This window comes from Canis aureus, chromosome 13, assembly GCF_053574225.1.
Source record: "Canis aureus isolate CA01 chromosome 13, VMU_Caureus_v.1.0, whole genome shotgun sequence".
NCBI classification, from domain to species: Eukaryota; Metazoa; Chordata; class Mammalia; order Carnivora; family Canidae; genus Canis; species Canis aureus.
This window is the reverse complement of record NC_135623.1, coordinates 69,479,001-69,503,170: the sequence shown is the minus strand read 5'-3', so window position 1 is coordinate 69,503,170 and position 24,170 is coordinate 69,479,001. Positions and strand designations below refer to the sequence as shown.

General features: G+C 50.4%; 1 protein-coding gene and 1 long non-coding RNA gene across 4 annotated transcripts in view; one reads left to right on the top strand and one right to left on the bottom strand.

Annotated features, from left to right (window-relative positions):
- Positions 1–1,497: 1,497 nt before the first annotated feature.
- Positions 1,498–4,650, bottom strand: LOC144281705 (uncharacterized). Its single transcript, XR_013350128.1, has 2 exons — positions 4,128–4,650; positions 1,498–2,305 (listed from the first exon to the last, which is right to left on the bottom strand). It is a non-coding gene; the product is annotated as an uncharacterized LOC144281705 (long non-coding RNA).
- Positions 4,651–6,339: 1,689 nt separating this feature from the next.
- The window catches only part of SPOCK3 (SPARC (osteonectin), cwcv and kazal like domains proteoglycan 3), a 407,633-nt gene continuing 389,802 nt past the window's right edge, over positions 6,340–24,170 (top strand). For 2 of the 3 annotated variants that reach the window (XM_077846575.1, XM_077846574.1), the window contains exon 1: positions 6,635–6,814. In XM_077846575.1, coding sequence (XP_077702701.1) covers positions 6,754–6,814 — 61 coding nt within the window. In that variant the 5' untranslated portion in view covers positions 6,635–6,753. Of the gene's footprint in view, positions 6,355–6,634; positions 6,815–24,170 lie in introns of those variants that run through there. The other variant, XM_077846573.1, reaches the window with a different exon arrangement.

The following is a 24,170-nucleotide window of genomic DNA, read 5'->3' as shown; positions in this document are numbered from 1 at the left end:
TTCATCGCTCGACAGGCCCTTGTGCTGCTTCTATATCTTGGTATTGTAAACAGAAGGGTACATGTATCCCTTGAACTAGAATTCTTATATTCTTTGGGTAAATACCCGGTAATGTGATAGCTGCATCACAAGGCAGCTCTATTTTTAACTTTTTGAGCAACCTGCCTACTGCTTTCCATAGTAGGTGCACCAGTTTGCACTCCCACCAACAGCACACACACGAGTGTTCCTTCTCCACATCCTCACCACACCTGTTGTTTTTTGTGTTGTTGAGTTTAGCCATCCTGACAGGTGTGAGGTGATAGCTCCCTGTAGTTCCAATTTGCATTTTTTCTGATAATAAGTGACGATGAGCATCTTTTTATGTTTCCTTTGGCTATCTGAATGTCTTCTGTGGAAAAATGTCTGTTCATGTCTTCTCCCATTTTTTTAACGGGATATTTATTTTTGGGGTATTGAGTTTTATAAGTTCTTCTTTATATATGCTGGATACTGACCCTTTATGGAATATGTCATTTGCACCCACTTTCAAGTGCATTGCATAGCATTTGCAGAGTAATCAATAAGTATTTTAAGGCAAATAGCGAGAGAATAGCTTTTAAACTTTAAGAGAGGAAAAACTTACATTACGTGTAACTTGTTTCATGTTGTTGTTTAACTTTCCGTTGAATGCGTCCTCCACTATCAGCAATCCTGTAGAGTACAGGATGTTAGACTCATATGTACGTGCAGTAATCATAACATTCTCTCTTTTTTATTATTTATTTATCTATTTTTTTTCCTTCTCTCTTTTTTAATAATACAACTGCTTCTCACGGAGAGAACTCCCCATTTATCCAAGAGGACAGAACTAAGTGTCAAAGGGTCGCAATATCACTTGGGATACTTTTTATCCTCTGAAGATTGGTAACCAGTGATAATTTAACAGAGAACCATAGTGAAGCCTGTTTTGCGCTAGTCAGCTAAAACTAAATAAACAAAAATTCCCAAAGATAAACATAAAAGCTTCTTTGTAGACCTTGATTTAGAAACTCTAACTATAGTCAATGGTCTATCAGACCAAATAACATCTAACTCAAGATACTTTCTTAAAGGTTAGTATATTAATCTGCAGGTGAAACTAATTTTAAAAAGCATGTCTGTATTAATCTCAAGGGCAGAGGTTTTTTTTTTTTAAGATTTTATTTATTTATTCACAAGAGACACAGGCAGAGCTGGAGAAGCAGGCTCCCTGCAGGGATCCAGATGCGGGACCTGAGACAAAGGGAGATGCTCAACCACCCAGGGGCCCCAGGGGGGGTGTTTTTAAGTCTTTTTGACTTACAGATTTTAAAATTTCATGAGTCTAGCATAAGAATATGTGTATTTCTGTACAGGTATGTAGACTTTATCATTTAAATATTATTGTACCTTTTATTTTAAACATTTTTGAGTCATTACCTTGTGCCCCTCAACCCAATGTATATTTTCCCTTAAAAAATAGTCAAGAAATGTATATTAGAATAAAGTAAAAGCAAACTTTAATTGCCTTATTGGACACTTTCCAGTATCATCTACTTAGTAATCAATTAATTTAATCAGATTCACCCTCTGGTTTAAATGTTGAAAAAGGCTTTTTTAAGAATTACAGTAATTGAACTGATTGATGTGCTTCCCATATTTGTTACAGCTTTTAAGTCTGTTTATCTACCAAATGTCTTCGATTAACTTAAATCATAAGAGGCTCTGTTTATCAAATCAGATAGCTGAAATCTTTTGTTTCCTTAGTGGGGTTGGTCTCTGAAAACAAACAACAATTCTAGCAATTCCATTCTAGTTTTTTTTTTTTTTTTAATGTCTACTTTTGATGCCCCGAATGCAAATCTTAGTAATTACTGCTACTTTCTATTAAATCAACCACAGATGAAGTAGAAGACTTGTAAGGTTTCGGTAAATAAAATTCCAAAATGAGGACACAGAATGCTCCTTCCTGACATGTTTTTATGATGATGTTGGCAGGTCTTTAATTCCCTTCTGAATTTTTAATACCCAGAGTAGAGTTTTGCTTCTTCTTCTTTTTTTTCTTTTTTTTCTTTTTTATGTGCTGAGTTCAAGCTTATAGCTCATGAGCTCCAGTTCTCGGACGTGGCTTAAGGCACCACTGTAGACGGGCGACTTTTACAGACCATGTTCTGTTCCCCGCACCTTAGGATGAAGTATCTCAGACGTGGCCAAATTGTGCCTCTAGGATGACTCTTCTTTCATGTGACCACAGCTCCTGGTGACTTCAGACACTCTCCATCTCGCCTTCTCTCCCACCAGCTGGCTGTAAGGAAGGGCAAGCAACATCCGTTTCACAGGCGCAAGGAGGGGGGCAGGCGTGGTTAGTTTTCTGCCAGCCCAGCAGGTGCTCGGGCTGCTGGGTCCAGGGCTGCCGCTGCCACCGCGGGTCTGGGTGGACACGGCCATCTGGGCGGGGGCCAAGCGCTCCGCAGCGAGGTGCAGGCCCCTCCGGCGAAGCTCAGCTCGCTCCCTGACCTCAGCATCCCTGTCTCTGGCTGCCGCGAGGGGAGTCCTCCCTCTTACCGAGGTGAAGGTACGAGCGGGGGAGGAAAGATAGGGGGGCAGCGGGGCGAAGAACACGAAGACCCACACCGAGAAGGCTCCACGGAGAGCGAAAGGCAACTTGGAAGCATCGTCTCCCCTGAGGACTTCCTAGGCCCTCAGGAATCCTCCGTGGGGACCGGCTGTGGGATCCCCAGCAAGCTGGGACGAATAAAGGGGGTCACGTCTGCAAAGGGCTTGGGGCCGGACGGTGCAAAGACTTGGGCTAGTCTATGCAGCCTCAGGAGACGTAGGGATAATAGCCTTGGGAGAGTAGCTGCGACCGCAAGGGAACTCACTAAAGACACCTGAAGTGTGTGTGTGTGTGTGTGTGTGTGTGTGTGCGCGCGCGTGAGACTAAAGACCGGGAGTTCCATGAAGTCTCTCCGGATCCCAGTCTCACAGGGAGTGATAAGTGGACCCCTTGTCACCACATGCTCCATATTTATTCTTCTAGAACTATGCTAGACCTAAAAATGAGGGTAAGAAAAGCAAGAGGAAAAAAACCAGATTTGATATAAAAATAATCTCTACTGAACTATCCTGCACATATTTGGTAATAGATGTTGGTTGAGTAACTTCATGCCTCGCACAGGAAGACTTGAAAGGTCAAGGAGACAAATCCAGGGCTAGGGTTCCAGCTCGGCGCGGCCCCCACCCCGGCTTCCGAGGGCGCGGGGCAGTGGTCCTGGGGTGCCCGCCACGGAAGGACACACAGGGCTGGGGATCTGCGGACCCCTGTCCTGCTGGGAATTTCAATTTTATACAGAAGGATCCAGAACACAGAGCAAGCTCTACCTGCTTCTTGGTGGTGCCGGTGTCTTACTCTGCTCACCCCGAGCAGCCCTGCGGCCCCCCGGCTTTCCCAGTGCCCCAGGGAAGTGCCCCGGAAAGCTGGGAGGCGGCCGGGAGTCAGGGTGCTGGGGACCCAGTCGGCTGGCCTGGTTCCTGCCCCCCCCCCGGGCCTGGCCGGCCAGTCCACCTCCACTGGGGCGCTCCCTGCGACCAAGGGCCTACCTCAAGCGTGGGTTGCCTCAGGGTCATTGACGCTTTGGAAGCAGGCTCCTCGAAGCCCCAGGCCCTGGGTCAGGGGGGCTGGAAGGAAGCTTCCCGACTCCCCGGCAGGGCAGGCCGCTCCTGGACTCGGGCTCTCACTGCCAAGGGCCTGCAAGCTCGGCCCCACCGGGCCCGGCCTGGGCAGGCGGTAGAGGCCGGGGAGCCGGGCCCGGGCTGCAGGTGCCCCCCACAGCTGCACCCCCAGCTCCCCGTGACTCCCCACTGTGGGACCGCAGGTGGCGGCGAGCCTGCTGCCCTGGGACGGCCTCTTCTCCCGGGGTAAGGGATAAGCACAGGCAGGGCAAGCCGGAGCCACCCGGTGCCCTGGCACAGCTGCTGCCCGGCCGGGGTGCGGGCCCGGGCGTCGGGACATCGCTCCACAGCCACGAGCGGACGGGGGACAAGCCGCCTCCTTTCACGCAGGGGTTCACAGAGGTTCAAAAGGTCGTTTGGGAAGCCTGCAGGGTCAGCCTGCGTCCCACACCTACCCACTTCTGTCGTGCGTCCTAATCTCATCTGAGGCGGGATTTCTGTGCTTTTTCCATTAGATTTAGGTCACCCCGGCATGAGGTGTTAGGTGTGTGAGGTGCTCTGGTCCAATCACTTGCTCTGGTGCAAAACACTTTGCATCTGCAGGTAGAGAGGTGAGGCCAGGGATGCAGGGGTCGCAGGCTGGGAGCAGGAGGGGGGCGGGTGCAGCTGTCACGGTCACGCTCTGTCCCAGGTAAGACTCAGGATATTCTGAAGCACCGGCCTCGCGGCTGTGACGAGGTTGAAACCAACAGACCCAGCAGCGTCCCTAAAGCCACCTGCCGCGACATTCCAGCAACGGGGCGCCCGTGAGCCGCACCTGCAGCTCTTCTCCCCTCCCCCTCGTGGCCTTCCAGGGAAATTTCTTTTCTTTTTTTTTCTTTCATCGAGTTCACGAATCCCGCAAATACACATTCGCTTGAGATCCTGCACTCCCCGAAGGCGGACCGCGCCCTCCGTCCTGCCCGGGCCTCGCCACCGCGGCTGGGGCTGCGCGCACGGGGGGCGGGGGGGGCGGGGGGTGCACCTGCGGCGCTGGGCTGCCGGGGCCTCGCGGGCCGCACCTTCCGCACGTGCCAGTTGGGCCGAAGCAGCGGGAACCGAGGGCGGCGACGCCCCAGGCCTCGGCACGTGCCCCGCGCTCCGGAGGGTCTGCGGGGTCGCGCCCACGCCCGCCCTCCCGCCTCCCGCCTCCCCCGCTGAGCCCCAGGCGGCCGCGTGCTGGGCGGCGGCGGGGCGCGGGGCTGGGGGGCCGGGGCGGCGTGTGCGGACCGGGGTCCCGGCGGGGGGCGGGGGGGGGCAGGTGCCGGGGGCAGGTGCGAGGGGCGGCAGGTGCGGGGCGCAGGTGCGGGGGCGCAGGTGCGGGGGGTCAGGTGCGGGGGTGGCAGGTGTGGACGGGGTCCCGGCGGGGAGCTCGGGGGCAGGTGCCGGGGGCAGGTGCGAGGGGCGGCAGGTGCAAGGCACAGGTGCGGGGGCGCAGGTGCGGAGGTCAGGTGCGGGGGTGGCAGGTGTGGACGGGGTCCCGGCGGGGTGCTCGAGGGCAGGTGCCGGGGAGCAGGGGCGAGGGGCGGCAGGTGCGGGGCACAGGTGCGGGGGCGCAGGTGCGGGGGGCGGCAGGTGCGGGGGGCAGCAGGCGCGGGGCGCAGGTGCGGGGCGCAGGTGCGGGGGCGCAGGTGCGAGGGGCGGCAGGTGCGGGGGCGCAGGTGCGGGGGCGGCAGGTGCGGGGGCGCAGGTGCGGGGGGTCAGGTGCGGGGGTGGCAGGTGTGGACGGGGTCCCGGCGGGGGGCTCGGGGGCAGGTGCCGGGGGCAGGTGCGAGGGGCGGCAGGTGCAAGGCACAGGTGCAGGGGCGCAGGTGCGGGGGTCAGGTGCGGGGGTGGCAGGTGTGGACGGGGTCCCGGCGGGGTGCTTGAGGGCAGGTGCCGGGGAGCAGGGGCGAGGGGCGGCAGGTGCGGGGCACAGGTGCGGGGGCGCAGGTGTGGGGGGCGGCAGGTGCGGGGGTCGGCAGGCGCGGGGCGCAGGCGCGGGGCGCAGGTGCGGGGCGCAGGTGCGGGGGCGCAGGTGCGAGGGGCGGCAGGTGCGGGGGCGGCAGGTGCGGGGCGCAGGTGCGGGGGCGCAGGTGCGGACCGGGCCGGGTGTCCAGGCTGGGCCCGCCGTCGAGGCCGCGCCCCAGGGCTCGGCGCGCCTCGGCGGGTCCGGCTGGCTCAGCCCACGAGGTCCGCGGGCTCCGGCGCGAAGTTCGCGTGTGGCTCCCGGGGCAGGTCCGGGGCAGGTCCGAGCGCGCAGCTGCGGGGCGCGGGCCGGGTCGCGGGGCGGGCGGCGTCGGGGGGGGGGGTGGGGGCTGCGGCCACGACGGTCCTGCGCCACCGCCACCGCCACCGCCACCGCCACCGCCGGCGCCACCGCCGCAGCCGCAGCCGCGCCCGCCGCCGCCCGAGTCCACAGCAGCTCGCGGCCGGGGCCGGAGGGAAGGTGGGTGCGCGGGGGGCGGGGAGGGGGGAGGGGGGCGGGGGGAGGGGAGGAGGGCGGGGAGCGGGGAGCGGGGAGCGCGCGGGAGCCGGAGAGCGCTCCAGACGGCGGCGCGAGCGGCTGCTCGGGAGGCGGCGGCGCGGGCTGCGCGGGCTGCGCGGGCGGCGGGCGCGGGCGCGGGCGCGGGAGCGGGCGCGGGAGGCGGAGGCCGCCGCAAGGTGAGGCGCGGGGAGGCAGCGTCGCTCGCTCGGGCCGCCGCGGCCGGGCCTCCCTCCTCCGCGCGCCGCCTGTGCTCCCGGGGCCGCGGGGCCGCGCGCGTGCGAGCGGGGGGAGGGGAGGGGGCGCGGGTCGGTGCACCCCGCCTGCACCCCGCCTGCACCCCGCCTGCACCCCGCGCCCCGCGCCCTGCGCCCCGCGCCCCGCGCCCTGACCCCGCCGGCACCCCCGCCCCCGGCCCCGCCTGACGCTGCCCCGCCCGGCCCGTGTCTCCTCCCGCAGATGCTCAAGGTGGCGGCCGTGCTGTGGGTCTGCGCCGCCGCCTGGTGCGCTCGGGCCGCGGCGGCGGGGGCTGCGGCCGGGGGGCGGCCGGACGGCGGCAATTTCCTGGACGATCAACAATGGCTCACCACCGTCTCCCAGTACGACCGCGAGGGCGGACAGTGGAACAGATTCCGAGACGTAAGTGCGCGCAGCCCCTCCCCGGACAGCAGGGCGCGCTCGCCCCCCGGGGCCGCCGCGGCGCTCGCGCGGGGCTGGGGGAGCGGGGACCTGCGGGGACCTGGGGGAGCGGGGACCTGCGGGGACAGGGGGTCCCTGGGACCTGGGGGGGGAGCGGAGACCTGGGGGGCGCGGGGACCTGCGGGGACCTGGGGGGAGCGGGGACCTGCGGGGACCTGGGGGGAGCGGGGACCTGCGGGGACCTGGGGCGCACCGGGGACCTGGGATGCACGGGGACCTGGAGGGGGGGAGCAGGGACCTGCGGGGACCTGGGGGGCGCGGGGCTCCGGGGCTGGGGAAGTTGCGGTTCCGCCGACCCCGCCAGGCTAGCGCCCGGGGAAGGCTCGGGGGGCCGCCCCAGTGGAGGGGTCGGCCGCTGTCCCGCACCCCGGTCTCCCACCTGCCCCGTCCCCCACCTGCCCCGACCCTACACCCTCCGTCCCCCACCTGCCCCCGTCCCCCATCCCTTGTCCCCGCACAGACCCATCTCCTACCTGTCCCCGCACCTCCGTCCCCCACCTGTCCCCGCCCCCGGCCCGCAGGGGTCGCACGCGGAGCGCCGGCTGCGCCCGCAACTTCCGAGCGGTCTGAGCAGGTGAGCGGGCCGGAGCTGGGGCTGCAGCAACTCGGCTCCATCCCGTTGCCGACGGCCCCGAAGGAGTTTGAGGGGCGCTGGGAAGGGGCCCGGGCGGGAGGCGGCGGCACCGCGCACCGAGCCGCGGCCGCAGCTGGAGCGCAGACGGCGTCGCCCGCGGGTCGGCGAGCGGGGCGGGGCGCGGGGGCGCGAACCTGCGGGCCGGGCCGGTCCTCTCCCCCCCCTCCCCGCCCCGCCGGCCGCTGAGAGCCACGGGCCGCCTGCGAGCCCCGGCCGCGGGTGTCACGGGGCGGGAAGGGGGGATCCCGCGGCGGGTGACCGCCCCCCACCGTCCTGCGGACCCCGACGGCGGCGCGGAGATGCGCGGACCCGGGCGGGGCGGGCGGTGCACCTGCTGGGCCCCTGGGGATGGAGCGCGTGCACCTGCTGGGCCCCCGGGGAGCGGGGCGCGTGCACCTGCTGGGCCACCGGGGGGCAGGGCGCGTGTGGTGCACCTGCTCGGCCCCCCGGGGGGGATGGGGCGGGTGCACCTGCTGGGCCTCTTGGGGCGGGGAGCGTGCGGTGCACCTGCTGGGCCCCCGCGGGGCGTCCAGCTCCCCAGCTCCAGGTGGGTCGGGCCCTGGGGCGGGGATCCCCCCCCCCGGGGTGCACCGAAGAGCGCAGGGGTTCCTGGAGGAGGCTCCTGCTGCTAGAGGTGGGGCTGCCCTCCTGCCGCCGGAGGGGCTAAGGCCGGCTCCCGAGGCCTCGCGAACGTGGTGCTGTGGCTCCGTGACATCCCTTACGCCCCGGCTCTATTTGACTTTGTGCTAATATTGAGTACAAAGTTGAACTCAAAAAACCCATGTAAAAAAATCCCAGCCACCAAGCAAATGAGGTATTCCTAAACCTGGGGAAGAATTTCTGCTTATCACATCACTTGGAAAACAAACAAAAAAAAAAAATTGAAGATTCTATCGTTGTTTGAATCCTGCCTCATAAAATGCCGTCTTATTTCTTAATGGCTGCTTGAAAATTTTTGAAATAAAAAGCTTTCTTCTCTAAAATATATTTTAAATCTTCAATATCTTAATGTTCTCTTACTTTATTCAAATTACGTTTTTGAATTATTAACAGCGGCCAGTCATACTTGGGCAGTTTGTAAATATGTTTGCTTTAAACTGCGGAAGCAAGCTGGGTTGCCTGAAAGAATGAAATATTCCAGGAATCATTTAGGCAGCTTCTATAGACACGGAGCAGGGCATTTCACTGCCATAGTACTTTCAGTTATTCTTACTTGATGTCGGGGGGGGGGGGGGGGGGGAATCCATTAAAAGTATATGTTAAATAAAGGATCTACCGATTTTTTATTTTATTTATTTTTTATTTTTTATTTTTTTCCGAAATGTTTTTTAGCAGATATGTTTTGAAGCACATGAAATAATGAAAATATAATAATTACCTATTTAAAAAGTATATCAGGTTGTAGCCTTGCCACTTTAGTAAGATAATTATGTTTTTGTGACAATAACTTCTGGAGGGCATGGAGAAGTGTTTTCTTCCCCCTTTTAACCACCTGTTGCTCATTTAGCATAAGATGTCTGCGGATGCGAGACTCCCCCACTCAGAATGCATAATCCGGATGCGCATTTAGACCATCCACCGCCCTGCTAATGTACAGATTGTTTTTCCCTTTTTGGGGGATCATTGGCTTCATAACTTTGTTTTTCCTGTGTCTTTTAAGATACTGTTAATTTTTCTCATTTTCATCTGGAAGCCCGTGGTTGTGAGGCGTTGCTTGAAATACGTTTGTGCTGCGTGACTCTACCTTTAAACGTTCTGCATCAGCATTGATATCTTAGGTGATAGATTTGCATAGTTCATGTGAAGGCAAAGAAACAAGGAAATCAGCCTCTTCTTTTAGAAACAATTTAACCAAAGTACTTGTTTAGTTTTCTCTCATAAAGAATATAATTTTATTTACAAAAAGAAAAAAAAAAAGCTTTGGAATGCCTACGCAATAACCAAGATTAGAATTAACCTTTACCTTTCTTCTTGTGACTATTTTACACAATCAACATTATTTTACAAGTGATTTCTTAGTGAACCTTTGAACTGTATCGTCTTTTGAATTATATTTGGAAGCTATTTCGAGTGATATTTGAAAATGCAATCCATCATTATGTTTTAATTGAATGATTTTTAAGATAAATGCAGTGTTTATATTATGTGCAATATAAATATATGACTATGTTATTATATAATACAGTTTTAGAAACTTGGAGCATGGATAGGAAGGATTATGTGAGAATAGATGAACATAGGAAGCCCTGCTGCTGAAGAATCATTTTCTCAATTTCCTCAATGTAAATCGCAGAGAAATAATTAAACCACAGTCAAGCTTAACACAGAGGAAACTTCAAATAATTTTGACCACTTTATACTAGGAGTGCTCTTTGAGTAAAGTTTTGTTGACCTTTAAAGTATACAGAACGTCATTATATAGACAGAAAGCTTATCCTTTTGAAAGTCATTAACATATTTGTCAGTATAAAAACTCTTGTGGATATTCTGATCCCTATGTTTTAAGAAAAAGTTAAATTTAAAGGTATAGAGAAGTCAACTCATTTAAAAATAAGTGTAGCAGATAGACCCAGCATGTTATGTTCAGGGTGTAATTGTGTGATTTTAAAATAAAGCCAAAAATAAATAAATAGAATAAAGGCAACAAACAAAAAACTTCCACCAACAGGCTATATCTAGTAGATAGGCTGGTTACATGACATTTACTCTTTTTTTAGCTTAAGTGAGTAGTGGTAAAATCAGGCACACAAGATTCCCCAGTGGAGCAATTGTGGGAATAGTACCTTTACCCGGAACAGGTGTGGGGAATTCCTTCAGCATGTGTAAACATACACACGCCTATTAGGAGAATTGAAAATCGAGATCATTACAAGAAAACAAAAATCATTAGCTTCTGAATCAAATGGTCTATATAGTTCACATTTCAAATATTTGTGTTTTATAAATCAATTAAATCATATCCTTAATCATGTGAAAATGAGCAAGGAATTTAGAAGCCAATGAGTTAATTGATGAGTGACGTCATACCTTTATCAATCTTAAATATTATGGCTTCACTAAAGTCCATGTTGTAATTAAGAATGACAAAAAAAAAAAAAGATAGTATATGGTGGAAGCAATATAATAAACGTAAGCGGCAATGATGGCCTTGCTGATTTCAGATACCTCACAAAATGAGAACCGTACCCCTGCATTGACATGCAAATACTTCTGATTACGTTTATTTTTCGATAAAAATTCCCGGGGGGGGGGGGGGGAGTAGGTGGGAGGAGGCATGAGCAGGTGCAGCACAGAGGATTTTTAGGGCAGTGACAATACTCTGTATGATGGGTGATACGTATCATTATACGTTTGTCCAAACCCATAGAAAGCACGTCGTCCAGGGAGACGTCAGGTGAGGAAAGCAGGTCAGAGAATAGGCGGGGACCTGCTGATGCCTGGAAAGGGACTGTCCCCTAGAAGGGGTGTCGCCTTATCAGCCCCCAGGGGGATGGAGCACAGGGTTATAGCTCTCAGGTGAACTGTAGACCGAGTGTGGATGTAGATTCATCCATCGTGAGGAACGAGCACCGGGGGGTGGGGTGGGGGCTTGGAACTGGGGAGGTTGCGCTTCTGTGGTGGCCTGAGCTGTGTGGGAAAGCTCTCAATTTTTCTGTGAACCCAAACCCCTCTAAAAAACAAGTCTTAAAATCATAACCACAACCCCAGCCTCTTCCCAAACAGACACATGAAAATCTGGGGCTCGTTTTGAACATTGTTTCAAGAACTGTTTGCCATTCTTCTTGCTAAACCCACAATCAGCTTGTTTCTGCTCATTCCTCATGTAGTTTTTACAGCCCTTTGGGTATCTTGAGAGCAATGATAAAGTCTTACAATGCGACTTTATTTATTTTTAAATTATTTTATTTTTTTATTATCGCTTTTTTTTTTTTTTTTTTTTTTTTTTTTTTTTTTTACAATGTGACTTTAAAAGGAATCAACCTTAAGCTAAAGGACATGTAAAGGATCGGGAGCACGTAAAATACAGGTTTAAGTGTCTCAGAGGCATTTACATTACAAGTTGACTTTTTAAAATGCCTGATTTGGATATTTGGGATAATAAGATAACCTTTCTTAACTTTTTTTTTTTTTCTTTTTATTTCCTTTTCACATCTGAGTTGAGGTTTCATCCTAGTGGAGCCTATGGCTTATTTGAGGGGCGGGAGGCACTTAGTGGCTACAACGAGTAAAGCCCCCCGGAGTCTTATCAGCTTTTTCTGCTATCAGCCAATGAACAGTGGGTTCCTAGGCCTACTCCGAGTAAAGCATGTCATTGCTTTGAAAGGCGTTAAAATGGGATCCCCGGGTGGCTCAGCGGTTGAGCACCTGCCTTCGGCTCAGGCCGCGATCCTGGAGTCCTGGGATCGAGTCCTGAGTCGGGCTCCTGGCACAGAGCCTGCATCTCCCTCCTCCGCCTCTCTCTCTCTCTCTCTCTCTCTGTGTGTCTATCATAAATAAATAAATAAATCTTAAAAAAATTGAAAAAAAAAATAAAAGGTGTTAAAATTCAAGCAGAATCTTTAAAGAACGCTCTTGCGGTACTTAGAGTTATAATGCGCCCAGTTCTGTTTCCTGACCGTCCAGATACCCTTAGCGTGAGGGCCTGTCCTTTGTGATGCCTTTTCTCAAAATTAATTTTCCTAATTGAGATATCCTTGATGAAATCGTAGATATTTAAGTTGTGCGATGTGACGCTTTCATATCCATGCGTATTGTGAAGTGGTTACCTTCGGAGCGTGTGTTAATAGGAGGAAGGGAAAACCCCACCACTTGACTTTTCGGCAATACGTGGCAAAAATAAAGGGTCATTAGAAATCGGAGAAACTGGAGAGTTAAATAAGCACCATTCTCTTCGTTCAGGAACCCTTCATCAAGAATAAAAATCTAATTCTGATTTTTAAAACAGTGAACTTGTAGTGTTTCGCACATTCTCAACTGTGGTCGCCGCCGTTACCTGTATTTTGTTGAGTTGAGCGCGTGGGCTTGCCCTTGACCGTTCTTCCCGCAAGTCTTTTCTCTCTTTTGATCTTTCTCATTCTCCTTTGGTGTTTCGATGACTACGGGACGCTCTGTGTAGGAATCCAGGGAAGCGTATAGGGCATATCTGGTGCACGGGTTTGCAGTGAGGCCCGGTACAGACCGTAGCAGACACTAGTTTTCTATATTCAGCGATTGTTCAAACCGGTTATGTCATTCGAACAGTCATCAGGGGAAGCAGTGGCTGTAAGGGAAGCGCTGGGCCCCCTGCGGCGTCCTGCCCCGTCCCTGGCACCCGGTCCCAGGTGGGCAGGGGGCGCGGTGCAGCCTGGATCTAAGATTGGTTTCATCCAGGGAGACGTCAGGTGAGGAAGGCAGGTCAGAGAATAGGCGGGGACCTGCTGATTTCTGGAAAGGGACTGTCCCCTAGAAGGGGTGTCGCCTTATCAGACCCCAGCTGGATGGAGCACAGGATTCCGGCCATGTGCTTGGGTTCGTTCCAGCAGAGAGTCATTGTAGGGTCATAGCGACCCTCTGAGGTCTCTGGCTCTGGCTCTGGTAGGGAGCTGCTGGGGAGTGCAGCCTCCTAGAAGGGGGAGTGCATCCCGGTGGAAGGAGGGCTGCGTCCCAATGGAAGGGGGGCTGCATCCCGGTGCACTTGCAGGCACGGAAAGCCGCAAGTGGCGGGGCGGGGGGGTGCGTCTTCAAGGTATGTGACCCATCATGGTTTTGGGATCTTCTTAGATTCTCTTCTCCTGGTGAAGTTCCCTGCATTTCAGAGGTTGCCAGCACCGTCTCCTTGGCTGTTTCACGTGTGCTCACTACGTACCTTTCTGGTTCTTACGGGAAGTCGGCTGACTTGGGGTCACATGCCTGAGCTTTGCGCCCTATGCACCAACAGAACATCGTGCATCGATCGCCACGAGGTGCCCACTTTCCCACTCGTACGATGACCGCGGTGGGACGGCTCTCAGCTCTCAGGATCCTGACTCAGGATAACACGTATGTCCTTGTGCGACTTCACTTTTCAAGATCTGTGCTAGAATTACTATATTTTATGTATTAATTTTCTAATTAAGTCTGATCTGTGAACCTTCTCCACACACCACCCAACCCCTATAAGCTCTTGGAGTATTTATGTGCATTTCTCCATGTAGGAAAACCCTTTCCTTTTTTTTTTTTTTTTTTTTTATATTTATTCTTTCTACCTCTCCTAGTTTACAGATTCTGCTCCTCACTAAGCTCAGGACTCTGCAGTTACGGATGATCGACTTTCCCCTGGAAAATCCTACAGCCCCGGGGGGGGGGTGCTGGGTGGTACAGTTGGTTAAGGGTCTGACTCTGGGTTTCGGATCGGGTCCTGAGCTGTGAGGTGGAGCCCGCTTGGGGTTCTTTCCCTCCCTCCACCGCTCCTGCTCCCGCTCACTCTCTCTCGCTCGCTCTCATAAATAAATACATCGTAAAAACATAAATCCTAGAGTCCAGCTAGCATTGGCATAGGGACAGGCTCAGCGTCAGCATTAGAGAAATGTTCAATGAATAAAGGAGCATTGTGTCAAGCGTGCATTGCCATTTGGACAGCCCTTCAGAAAAGGCAGTTAGCGCCGCGTTGCTGCCTGCTGACCGTTTCCGTTTCTGACCTCTGCCCAGTTCTGTAATGCCAATGAAAATTTAATTCCATCTGAAATATAAGGTTTCAAGCCCAGAACTGGTGTGGTCCATACATTCCAGAATGCAGTAACGTGGGGATGCTGTGCCCCCGCTGCACGTTCGCGTGCAGGGTGGTGACCGTAAGTCCGGGTGCTTAGGTGCATCGTGGCTCTCCCTCGGCCCACCCGGCCCAGGCTTTTCCTGCAGTTCCTCTCTGACCCTATAAAATTTTGCTCTGAAGTCTTTAAATACTTTCTGCCACCTACTGTGTGATGTTAAACACCCCTGTCTCCCCGCCTTTCAACTACTCCATTGAACGGTTGGGTGGCGAGTCCGGATCTTTTGGAGATAATCCAGATTCATCGCTGACTTTGCCAGTGCGTGTGTTGCGGGACAGGGGCGCGGAACAAACACGCCTGAGCTAATAGAGAATTTTATTTCCCGGGCGTGGGATGGGTGAAGAGAGCTTGGCAAAGCGAGCCGGCCGGGGCTGCAGTTTCAGGGCCGCTCTCGGTGTTTTCTGTCCCCTGTTGCTGGTCCCCGTCCAGCATGAAGGAGCCAAGAGCCCGGGGCAGGCGGTTTGCCCTCCAAGTTCCCTGCAGGGGTCACACGTGCCTCCCGTGTGTGTCATGGACGTGTGCTCCGTGCCGTGGCCGCAGCGGCCGACAGCGAGCGGGACGGACATCACCTCTGATGGAAAAGGAGTAGCAGTCGAGGAGAGGAGGCAAGGCCTGGCGCCGCCAGGACACTGCCGGTGACCTCTGTCCCTTTCATGCATCTCCACGTCTCTGGGGATCATTGCCTGTGCCCATAAGGAGTTTTCGCCCATTTCTGTTGTTTGCTTTGCTTCTGTCTTGCTCGCTCCCCACTTTCAGACGTTCCCTCTGCCTCTAGTCCGAGAAGAACAGGCGCATCAGTATCCAGGGGTCCTGGTGTGGGAGCCCACGGGGGGCTGGCCACCGCCGAGACCCAAGAGGACATGCTGAGGTCACACCCAACACGAGCATCCACATGGGTTTCTAAGGACAGCCGTCCTCATCTGGTGACCCGTCCTGTTCCTAGGGAAGTCATTGAGCATTATCTTACCTTCTGCGAGACCTTTTTTTAAAATTTATTATTTATTTATTTATTTATTTATTTATTTATTTATTTATTTATTTATTGCGGATCTTTGGTCGTGGTTCCAGGTAGGTAAAGTGGTTGGTGGGAAAGAATTAGAATTAACTTGTTGTTCCCCTTAGTTGTAAGACAGGCTCCTCTCTATACCAGGTTGTATTGCCTCTAATGCAGGGAAAAACTAAAAAAGGGGGAAGAATGATTAATGCACAGTTCCTTTTCTTGGGATACTGGAGATGACGCTGCTGCTGGATCCATGCAGCTTAGTCCCGGAAGCGAAGGAAATAATCTCCTTAACATTTGTATATTGGGGGCGGAGGGAGGGGGAGTTGCAAGATGATGTGCAAAGTAAGATTTTCCGGAAGCCTCCATAGGAGCTTCATGCCTTTGAGTTTGTTTCTTGACGTCGTGGATGGCCGAGCTCCTTGCCTGGATCCTAAGCCGAGATAGTAAATTGCACTATTTTGTTGGGTTTCTTTTACTTTTTAAGAGTTCCTTGAATCCTTCCTCATACTTGCAAAATGAAAACTTTAGTTTTTATTTTTCTTTCATATATATATATGTATATATATATATTTATTTATCTATTCGTAGCTCGATTATTTTACAAGCAATTAGGTGATTTTTGCTTAATCTTTTGCTGACACTTAGAATGTCTTATAATTGGTAACATAGCATACAAATACACAAGGTAGAGAGGTAAAGATTCTTCATAAAACCACTTTGCCTTTTGTCTTATTTTATTTTTTATTAATTTATTTTTCCCGTTTTGCCTTTAAGTCGTAGAAGTTCTTCCGAAGGATGATGCTTGCCTCCACATTCTTCCATAGGAGATCACCTGACTCTCGGTATCCTACTTGCAAGCTGCTGACTTTATCCAAGAAATAACGTAATAAAATTGGCTCCCACTTCTGAGCATTTACAGCTGATTTGTCTACTTAGAATCTAGGGATTAGGGCCCAATATACATTTTTATTTCTTCCTTTGGAAATGGCACCATGATACTTCATTGGCCCGTTTAATAGTTTTAAAAGTAATCACACATTAAAAAAAAAATATTTAGAATTTGAGTGAGGTAGATTCCTTTTTTAGGTGGCATTTGTGTGCTTTGAGTATTTTTAGCCAATGTCATCGTTTTTATTGTAAAACAGGGATAATTAAATACATCCGATATTACGTTTTCGTGACTGTTTCATTAGAAACATTGATTTTAAAGTCACGCTATTTAAATATGCAACTCTTTAAAGGTAGAGGTAGTTTCAGAGGCAGAGTTCGGTGATTCCTCAGTTGCACGTAACACCGGGTGCTCAGTCCATCAGGTGCCCTCCTTGAGGCCCGGCACCCAGTGACCCCATCCTCCCCCACCCCTCCAGCAACCCTCAGTCTGTTTCCTATGATTAGGAATCTATTATGTTTGCCCCCCCCTCTGATCTTGTCTGTATTTTCCCCTCCCTTCCCCTCTGATCCCCTGTTTTGTTTCTTTAATCCCACACATGAGTGAGGTCATACGATCATTGTCTTGCTCTGATGGACTGACTTCACTCCGCACCATACCCTCTGCTTCACTGCACCATAATGCTTCCTGGTCCGTAATGCAGTTCTGGGAGGTCTGCTCCGCCAGGTGCTTTATTATTCCATTTAGAATGATCTTTAAGAAGTATCTTATTTTTAATTGTAGTAAAAAAAAGACGTAATGCCCCATTTACCATATCCATTTCAAGTACATAATCCACTAGTGCTGAATGTATCCACACTGTGCGTCACCACTATCCAGAATGTTTTCATCTTGCAAAACTGCAGCTCTACGTATTACACAGCAACTCCCCAATCTCCCCCCTCCCAGCCTCCGGCAATCACCCTTTTATCTTCTGTTGTCTATTAATTTGACGGCTTTGGGTATCTTCTGTGAGTGGAATCGTGTGGTTTTGTCTTTTGGTGGCTGGTTTATTTCACTGAGCGTAACGCCTGCAGGGTTCATCCACGTTATTGCAAATGGCAGGATTTTCTTTCTTTTAATCGCTGAGCAGATAACGTTTCTTGTGTGTGCAGACCACGTTGATCCATCCCTTCATCTACCGACGGGCACGTGGATGCCTTCCACGCATCAGCTACTGCGAGAAACGCTGCTGTGAGCGTGGGCGTGCAAATCTCTCTCCAAGATCTTACCTTCAATTTTTTTTGATATATACTCAGAATTGGGATTGCTGGGTCATGTGGTAATTCTCTCTTACATTGTTTTTTAAGAACTGCCCACTTTTCAATGGAAGGTTTTTTTTTTTTTTTAGTATAACCTTTCAATAGTCGGCATTATTAATCTCCTTTTATAAATGGGATTATTTAGTTTCAATAAACCTAATCTGCCAAGATTAGTGAGATTTCGAACCTACTTTCTCTAGCTCTAAATATCATGTTCGTGTTTGTTCTTATTTACCAACATTTGGGCACTTGGAATGAGTTGTTACCAATAACTAAAATTGTTTCTCTTGCTTTTGAAATGTTATATTTGGTTTTTCTTTAATGGTGACAATAGCTATATTTTCATCTCTGCTAAACCAATAAATTGGTAAAGATCTGGAGTTTTTATCACAACCATTGAGGGAGCCTCACTTATTACAAAATGATGGTGATTTCACTATGATCTGATAATTGTATCGTGAAGCTACAGTTGAGGACTTCTAGTAGCCCGCCTTTCATGAGTTTTAGAGGAAGTCCTATTAGTGAACAAAAAGCACAGTATTGTTCAAAGAGTAGTATTTATCCCTACAGGCGTACTACCTATGGCAGTTGCACACAATTGGCATTTTTATTAGTGATTCTTTTGATGTCACAATGAAATTCTGAATATCTTGGGTAGGCAGGAGTGGCTGTTAAAAAGACTATTAATTAAAAAAAAAAGGCTATTAATTGTGCTTACAATAGGTGTTATTTGGTTCACGAGTACAACTCATTTGAGAACTGTCAGGCCTCATTGTGCCCGACTTCCGCCCCTTACAGTTGTAGATAGATTTTCAAAGTAGATGAATGTGGATAAGGAAAAGGAATTATTTCTTACAATTAAATACTGGGAGTTCACGCACTATTATCACATATAAACAAGTGTCATCAGTGTCCACTGGGCGCTGAGGGAACCTACCGGTTTCTGTCCATAGCAGGTCACTCATTTTTCTATGTGTTCCATGTTGAGTATAATTCTGTGGACTTAAAAAGAAATGAAACTTCCTCAGAACACAAGGTAGGTTATCGTGTTTCTAGCTTTTAGAACAATTTTGTTGTTTACATACATTCCGGAAATTTTTCCATCAAGAACTTCATTGAAGTCATTGAGTGTGAACTATTTCACTGAAAGTAGGTTCTCCGTTTTTAGAGTTTTGCAAGCAAAATTAAGTAGCTGCCAGACTGAAGAAAACATGGAGTGAACAAGATTCGGTGATTTCTGTGTTTTGCATCGATTAAAGTCAAGTAATAATGAACTTATTTGATGCTAGCTTTTATACTAAGTATGTGAAATAAGTGGTTCTATGGAACAGTCTGATAGAAATCAAAATACATTTATATGGTCAATTTTCGAACACGTTGAGTGTTCCAGATAATTCTGTAGGATTTTATTTTTATTTTATTTTATTTTATTTTATTTTATTTTATTTTATTTTATTTATTTTATTTTATTTTATTTATTTATTTTATTTTATTTTATTTTATTTATTTTATTTTATTTTATTTTATTGTTTTTTTTTAGGATTTTTTTTTTTTAAATTCTTAGCATAAGGAAAGGCCCATTTATTTAGCAGGATTGAAAGAGGGAGTGGGACTAAAAATGCAACAACTTAATCTAATTGTGTCTCCAAATATAAAAAAAAAAAAAAAGCATCACAGGGCTTTATCTTCGTAAATTGGCAAAAATGCTTCCTAGCTGGAGCTCCTAAATATAGTAGTTTGATAGTCCCTTCGTCACGACACTCTTACTTTTCTATCATCAGGCTACTTTGGGACTTTCCAAATATTTACACAGGGCACTCTGGATGCTAATTGCTTGGGCACGTGCTGTAGCATCTGCTGTAGAACCGGGTTTAGGATATCAGGGGAGTATTTCTAGGCCTTCTGCGGCCTACGGTGCAGTGTGAGGTTATAGGCAACCTCCCGGTCTTCCAGGAACTGAGGTGCCCTTGGCACATCCCATACTCTGTGCACACTCCCTCGGGGACGTCAGATTCATCTCACGTGAGCATTCCTTGAGGCAGGACTCGTCTAGGACGTTGGTCAACGGACGGTAGGCAGCGCCGTCGAAGCAAATTTTCTTTTGAGTGAAATATAATTTCTTGGGATTGAGACGCTGCACGGTTTATGGCTTTAAAGAACCGTTGTACTTCCCGAAACTTTGTGACTTAAGGCACAAGAAGTGCCTGTTGGGAAGCCGTGAAATTTGGAAGGAACCTTAGGCCGATGACAGCGACCGGCCCCCCCCCGCCCTCAGACTCTCGTCGATGAACACGCCGACTCTACCGACTAATGTCATTGCCATTTAAAGTTAGTTTCAGAACTGAAAGGTGGTTTTTTGTTTGTTTGTTTGTTTGTTTCTTTTTTCTTTCCCACATTTCCCCGGGTCAATTTTTCTTTGGTTTTTAAACACGGGAACATCGCCAATGGGAAATAACATGTTTAGTTCTAGTAGCAAGTGCGCAGTAGAGATGGGGGGAAGTAAGCGCTGCACATTGTTTTGGGGGAATAAGAAGTATTTGCAAAAGAATTCGATGTTGAGCCTATGCCGTGTGCCACGTGTCAACATCCTGGAGACCACGGCGTGTGTCGGCCAGTGAGGGAGGTCGGGGAGTCTCCTTTCAGACCTGCTGTGCTTCATGGCCGCGGGCCACCTGCTGCCGCCCCTGGGGACGGTGCCCTGGCCGGCCGCGCTGCGAGGGCGCCCCAGGAGGTGTGCACCCTGCGGCCCCGGACCAGGGTCAGGGTCCTGGTGAGACCTCGAACCTCATCCAAGGCCCGGTCACTGGCCGTGGGCGCCTCGGGGATGCGGGCGGCGCCTGCGTGTCCTTGGGTGACCTTCAGGTTCCTCCCCGCCGCCCCTCAGGAATGGGGCTTTGTGCACAGCCCTGCAAGCAGTGGGGCTTTTAAGGCCAGAGGCTCTGAGGTATGATCAAACGTCTTTGTTCTTAATTCTTCTACTTGAATAAGCAATTCGACTTTTGCTTTTTTTGCCGTAGAACTAGGTTGTGAGGTTCCTGATTTGCATTTGAGGTTGAGAAAAACAAACCCCCCTTTATTGTGTTTTGTGAATTCAACTTTTTTTTTTAATATTATTTACTTGAGTGAAACTATACATTTCAGTAACTTCCTGTCACCTGGCGTGATAAGAATTCCAGTTTGAGTCTTACCGTGACATAGCGATATTGGTATCACATAAAATCATCCAATATCTATAAACAGCTAAGATTGATTTTTAAAATGAACATACGTTATAGGTTCATTACTAAGCTTCTGTCTTAAGTATATAGATATTGGCTAAATCACACAGAAAGCAAAATAAGCGATGTAAAGAACGTATGGTGATGGGATTACGCATGTCATAAGAATTCAAAGTAGCATATCCTCCAAATTCTTGTACTTTAATATATTTTTATAGCGAATATTCAATATGTTACATATATTATAACATATTATGATTTTAACTGAAATAATAACTTTGTAGATAAAGACTGCTAGTTAAGGAGATTCAGATTCTCCTTAACAAACTTTGGAGTAATGGGATATTTGGAATAAGGCGATAATTACAATAGGGCAGTTTATGTGTGTATTTAGTGTGGCCTACAAGTTTATTTCTCTGCTCTGACCTTTTTTATGGCATTTTAAGTCTCCCTGTAATATTGCCGTTCGATGGTAGCGCTTACTTCTGCAGCCTCCTCCTGAAGCCAGTCCCCGGGCACAGCCCCGGATGACCCGGAGTGAAGGGACCCAGAACGGAGGGCAGCGGACCCTTGCCCTGAAGGCCTGTGAGCGCGACATCAGGCCTGTGAGACTCTCGCTCCGCGGTGATGACTTAGCACCCACCCGAGTCACGCAGGAGACGCATTTCCAGGGACCCTGCGACTGTCCTCACCTGCGGCTCTGCCGAGAGGCTCTGTTTTCAGTGGGTGGCCCAGCCAGTCGGGCGACCGCCTTGGGCTGGGACCCCGGGGCCCTGGGATGGAGCCGTCGGCCGGCACCCTGCCTGGGGGTGCCTTCTCTGCGGTGCCTCCCGAGTCTGCAGACACGCTCTGGGGTGCTCCGCTCCGGCCCACATCCCTAACCCCTTCGGCCTGGCCCACGTCCCTAACCCCCTCGGCCTGGCCCACGTCCCTAACCCCCTCGGCCCCGACCCACGTCCCTAACCCCCTCGGCCCCAGCCCACATCCCTAACCCCATTGGCCCGGCCCACGTCCCTAATCCCCTCGGCCTGGCCCACACCACTAATTCACTCGTCCCTGGCTCACATCATCGTCTGTCACGTAGGCTAGACTTGTTCAGGGCCTTCCTGTTTTCGAGCTTCCCCCGAGTGATAGCTCTGATGGTTTGCGGCTGTGCTCAACAACTCACCTTGGTGGGTGCCTGCGTTCCAGAGGAGGACCGCGTGTCGCGGTGACCGTAAACGCCCTGCACGGGGAATGACCGTGTGTGGTGTGAGCCGTGGGAGCCCCACGCGGTGGGGCCCTGCGTACCCGTGTCGTCATCTCACAGGGAGGGGGGCCTGGGCCCGTCGGTTATCCTAAGCTCTTTGAACACCTCGAAGCACACTCGGAGGAAGGCTGTTCGTCAGGGGTCTAAGGGCAGAGACGTGGTTCCGCTCGGCGCCCCCGGCTGTGCTCGGGACGAGCGGTCACTGCAGAGCCCTGTGTGCTGTCCTGCGGCATTGGGATGACAGGTCCCATGGGGGGTGGCCGTGCCCACCTGGCAGTTCGGCCTGGGGGGCCCTCGAGGGGGCAGACCCAGGTCTCCAGGCCCTGGACGGTGCCGGCCTGAACGGCCAGCCCCCTGTCACCCAGTCTCAAAGCCAGGAGCCCGCGGGCCTCCTCGCAGCATATTTGTTTCCCTGCTGCTTTCTGGGTCCCGCGCTGTCCCCGCTGGTGGAACCCAGTCGCCCCTGGTCCCGCGTCACTACCTGCCCCTCGTGGGCCCCGTGCACCTGCCCTGGCATGAGAGCCCGCTGTGGCCGCCCGGAGAGGCAGGGGGCCCGTGGGGACAGCCTGCGACCTCGAGGCCTGTGCCTGGGGCCCAGCGCTGCGGCCGGGACCCTCCTGGAACCAGGGTCCGGGCCGTGGACGGAGGTCTGCTGGCTCCCTCCAGGCCAGCCGCGGGGCTTTAACAAAGAAATCAAAACCCAGATGCTATCATGAACATTTTATCTTATTTTTCCCCCACAGTTATTTATTTATTTATTTATTTATTTATTTATTTATTTATCTATTTATTTATCTATTTATTTATCTACTTATTTATTTTTATTTTATTTATTTATTTATTTATTTATTTATTTATTTATTTATTTATTTTTTATTTTTTAGCATGCCACTTACAGATCTTGTGTTCGTTCCACATGGTCTTTCCTAAATACCCCGTTTGTGTATTTGAGCTCTAATTTATTTTAAAAGAACAGGGTTGATTTTCACCGCCAGGTTTGAGCACAGGTTTTCAAAAAAAGGAAGAAAAAGCATATCAGCAGGGGTCGCCGCGCCACACGCGACGCCTCTTTGCTCTTGGTGCATCCGGCTCCTGGTCTGCATCACCAGGAAAGTGTCACCTGGAGGCTCTGGATTTTTGCCGTGAGTTGTCCCAGAAGTCAGCCAGCTCGCGGCAAGGCTCCAGAGCGAGGAAAAGGATGTCCCCACCTGCTGTCGAAACTCAAACTGCCTAAAAATGAGACTCCCAGGGAAACATTGGTAACTGCCCTTAAGACTCCAGTGATTCATCCGTTCACCGTGTGTGCTCTTGTATCGAAGGGAACCGTATGCAGATTGATTTTCTCTGGAAGAGCATCTACTGAAAGGAAACTTAACCTGATTTTATAATAAAAATAGTGTTAAGGACAATCATTTGGAAAACTCCTATTAAAAAGATACAAATGCTCTGAAATACATTATAGATCCTGATTTTTTTTTCATTTTATGAATTAAGAACATGAATATTTTCATTACCTCAAATGAAATCTAAATTACGTTTTTTCACATAAATTCATCTTTTTTTTTTTTTTTTTTCACTTGTGATCTTAAAATGTTAGTGTATGAGTTCACTTTGGGAGAATCTAAAATACCAATAAAAGATCTGTAACCTGTAACATAAAGTGACTTAAGAAAAATAAAGATGATAGCTATGGTTCATAGATATTTTATGTCTCAAACTATGCGAAAACAGTAATGACAATACGAGACAAAAAACCGAGAATTATAATCACTGTGTTTTGAGTGGTTTTACTGGTATGCTTTGCTATTTTCTTAAAATAGTCTCTAAATTTACATCTTGGACGATACCCCTGAACCAACTATCATGGAAACAGTATGTGTACCCTTAAAATTGAAAACCAAAATGAGGCTTTTGGACTCAATTTTTTTTTTTTTTGGACACAATTTGAAGTCAAGTCGTGCTCTAATTGCTGGAATATTCCCATCACATCCTTCAGCGTCGAAGTATAGACTCACGGTGTTCTGTTATTGTGATAAAAATTCAAAGTGTCTGCATCCTGCAGCCTGTGGCCGTGCGGCCGAGGAAGCGTGCCCGTGACAGAGTCCCCTCGAAGCCCAGGATTCCGTCCCGGCTGTTTATTGCTTATTAACATGATGGTATTTTATATTCAATACGCTTTTGTACGATTTTTAAAGATTTAAGCACTAAACGCTTTGT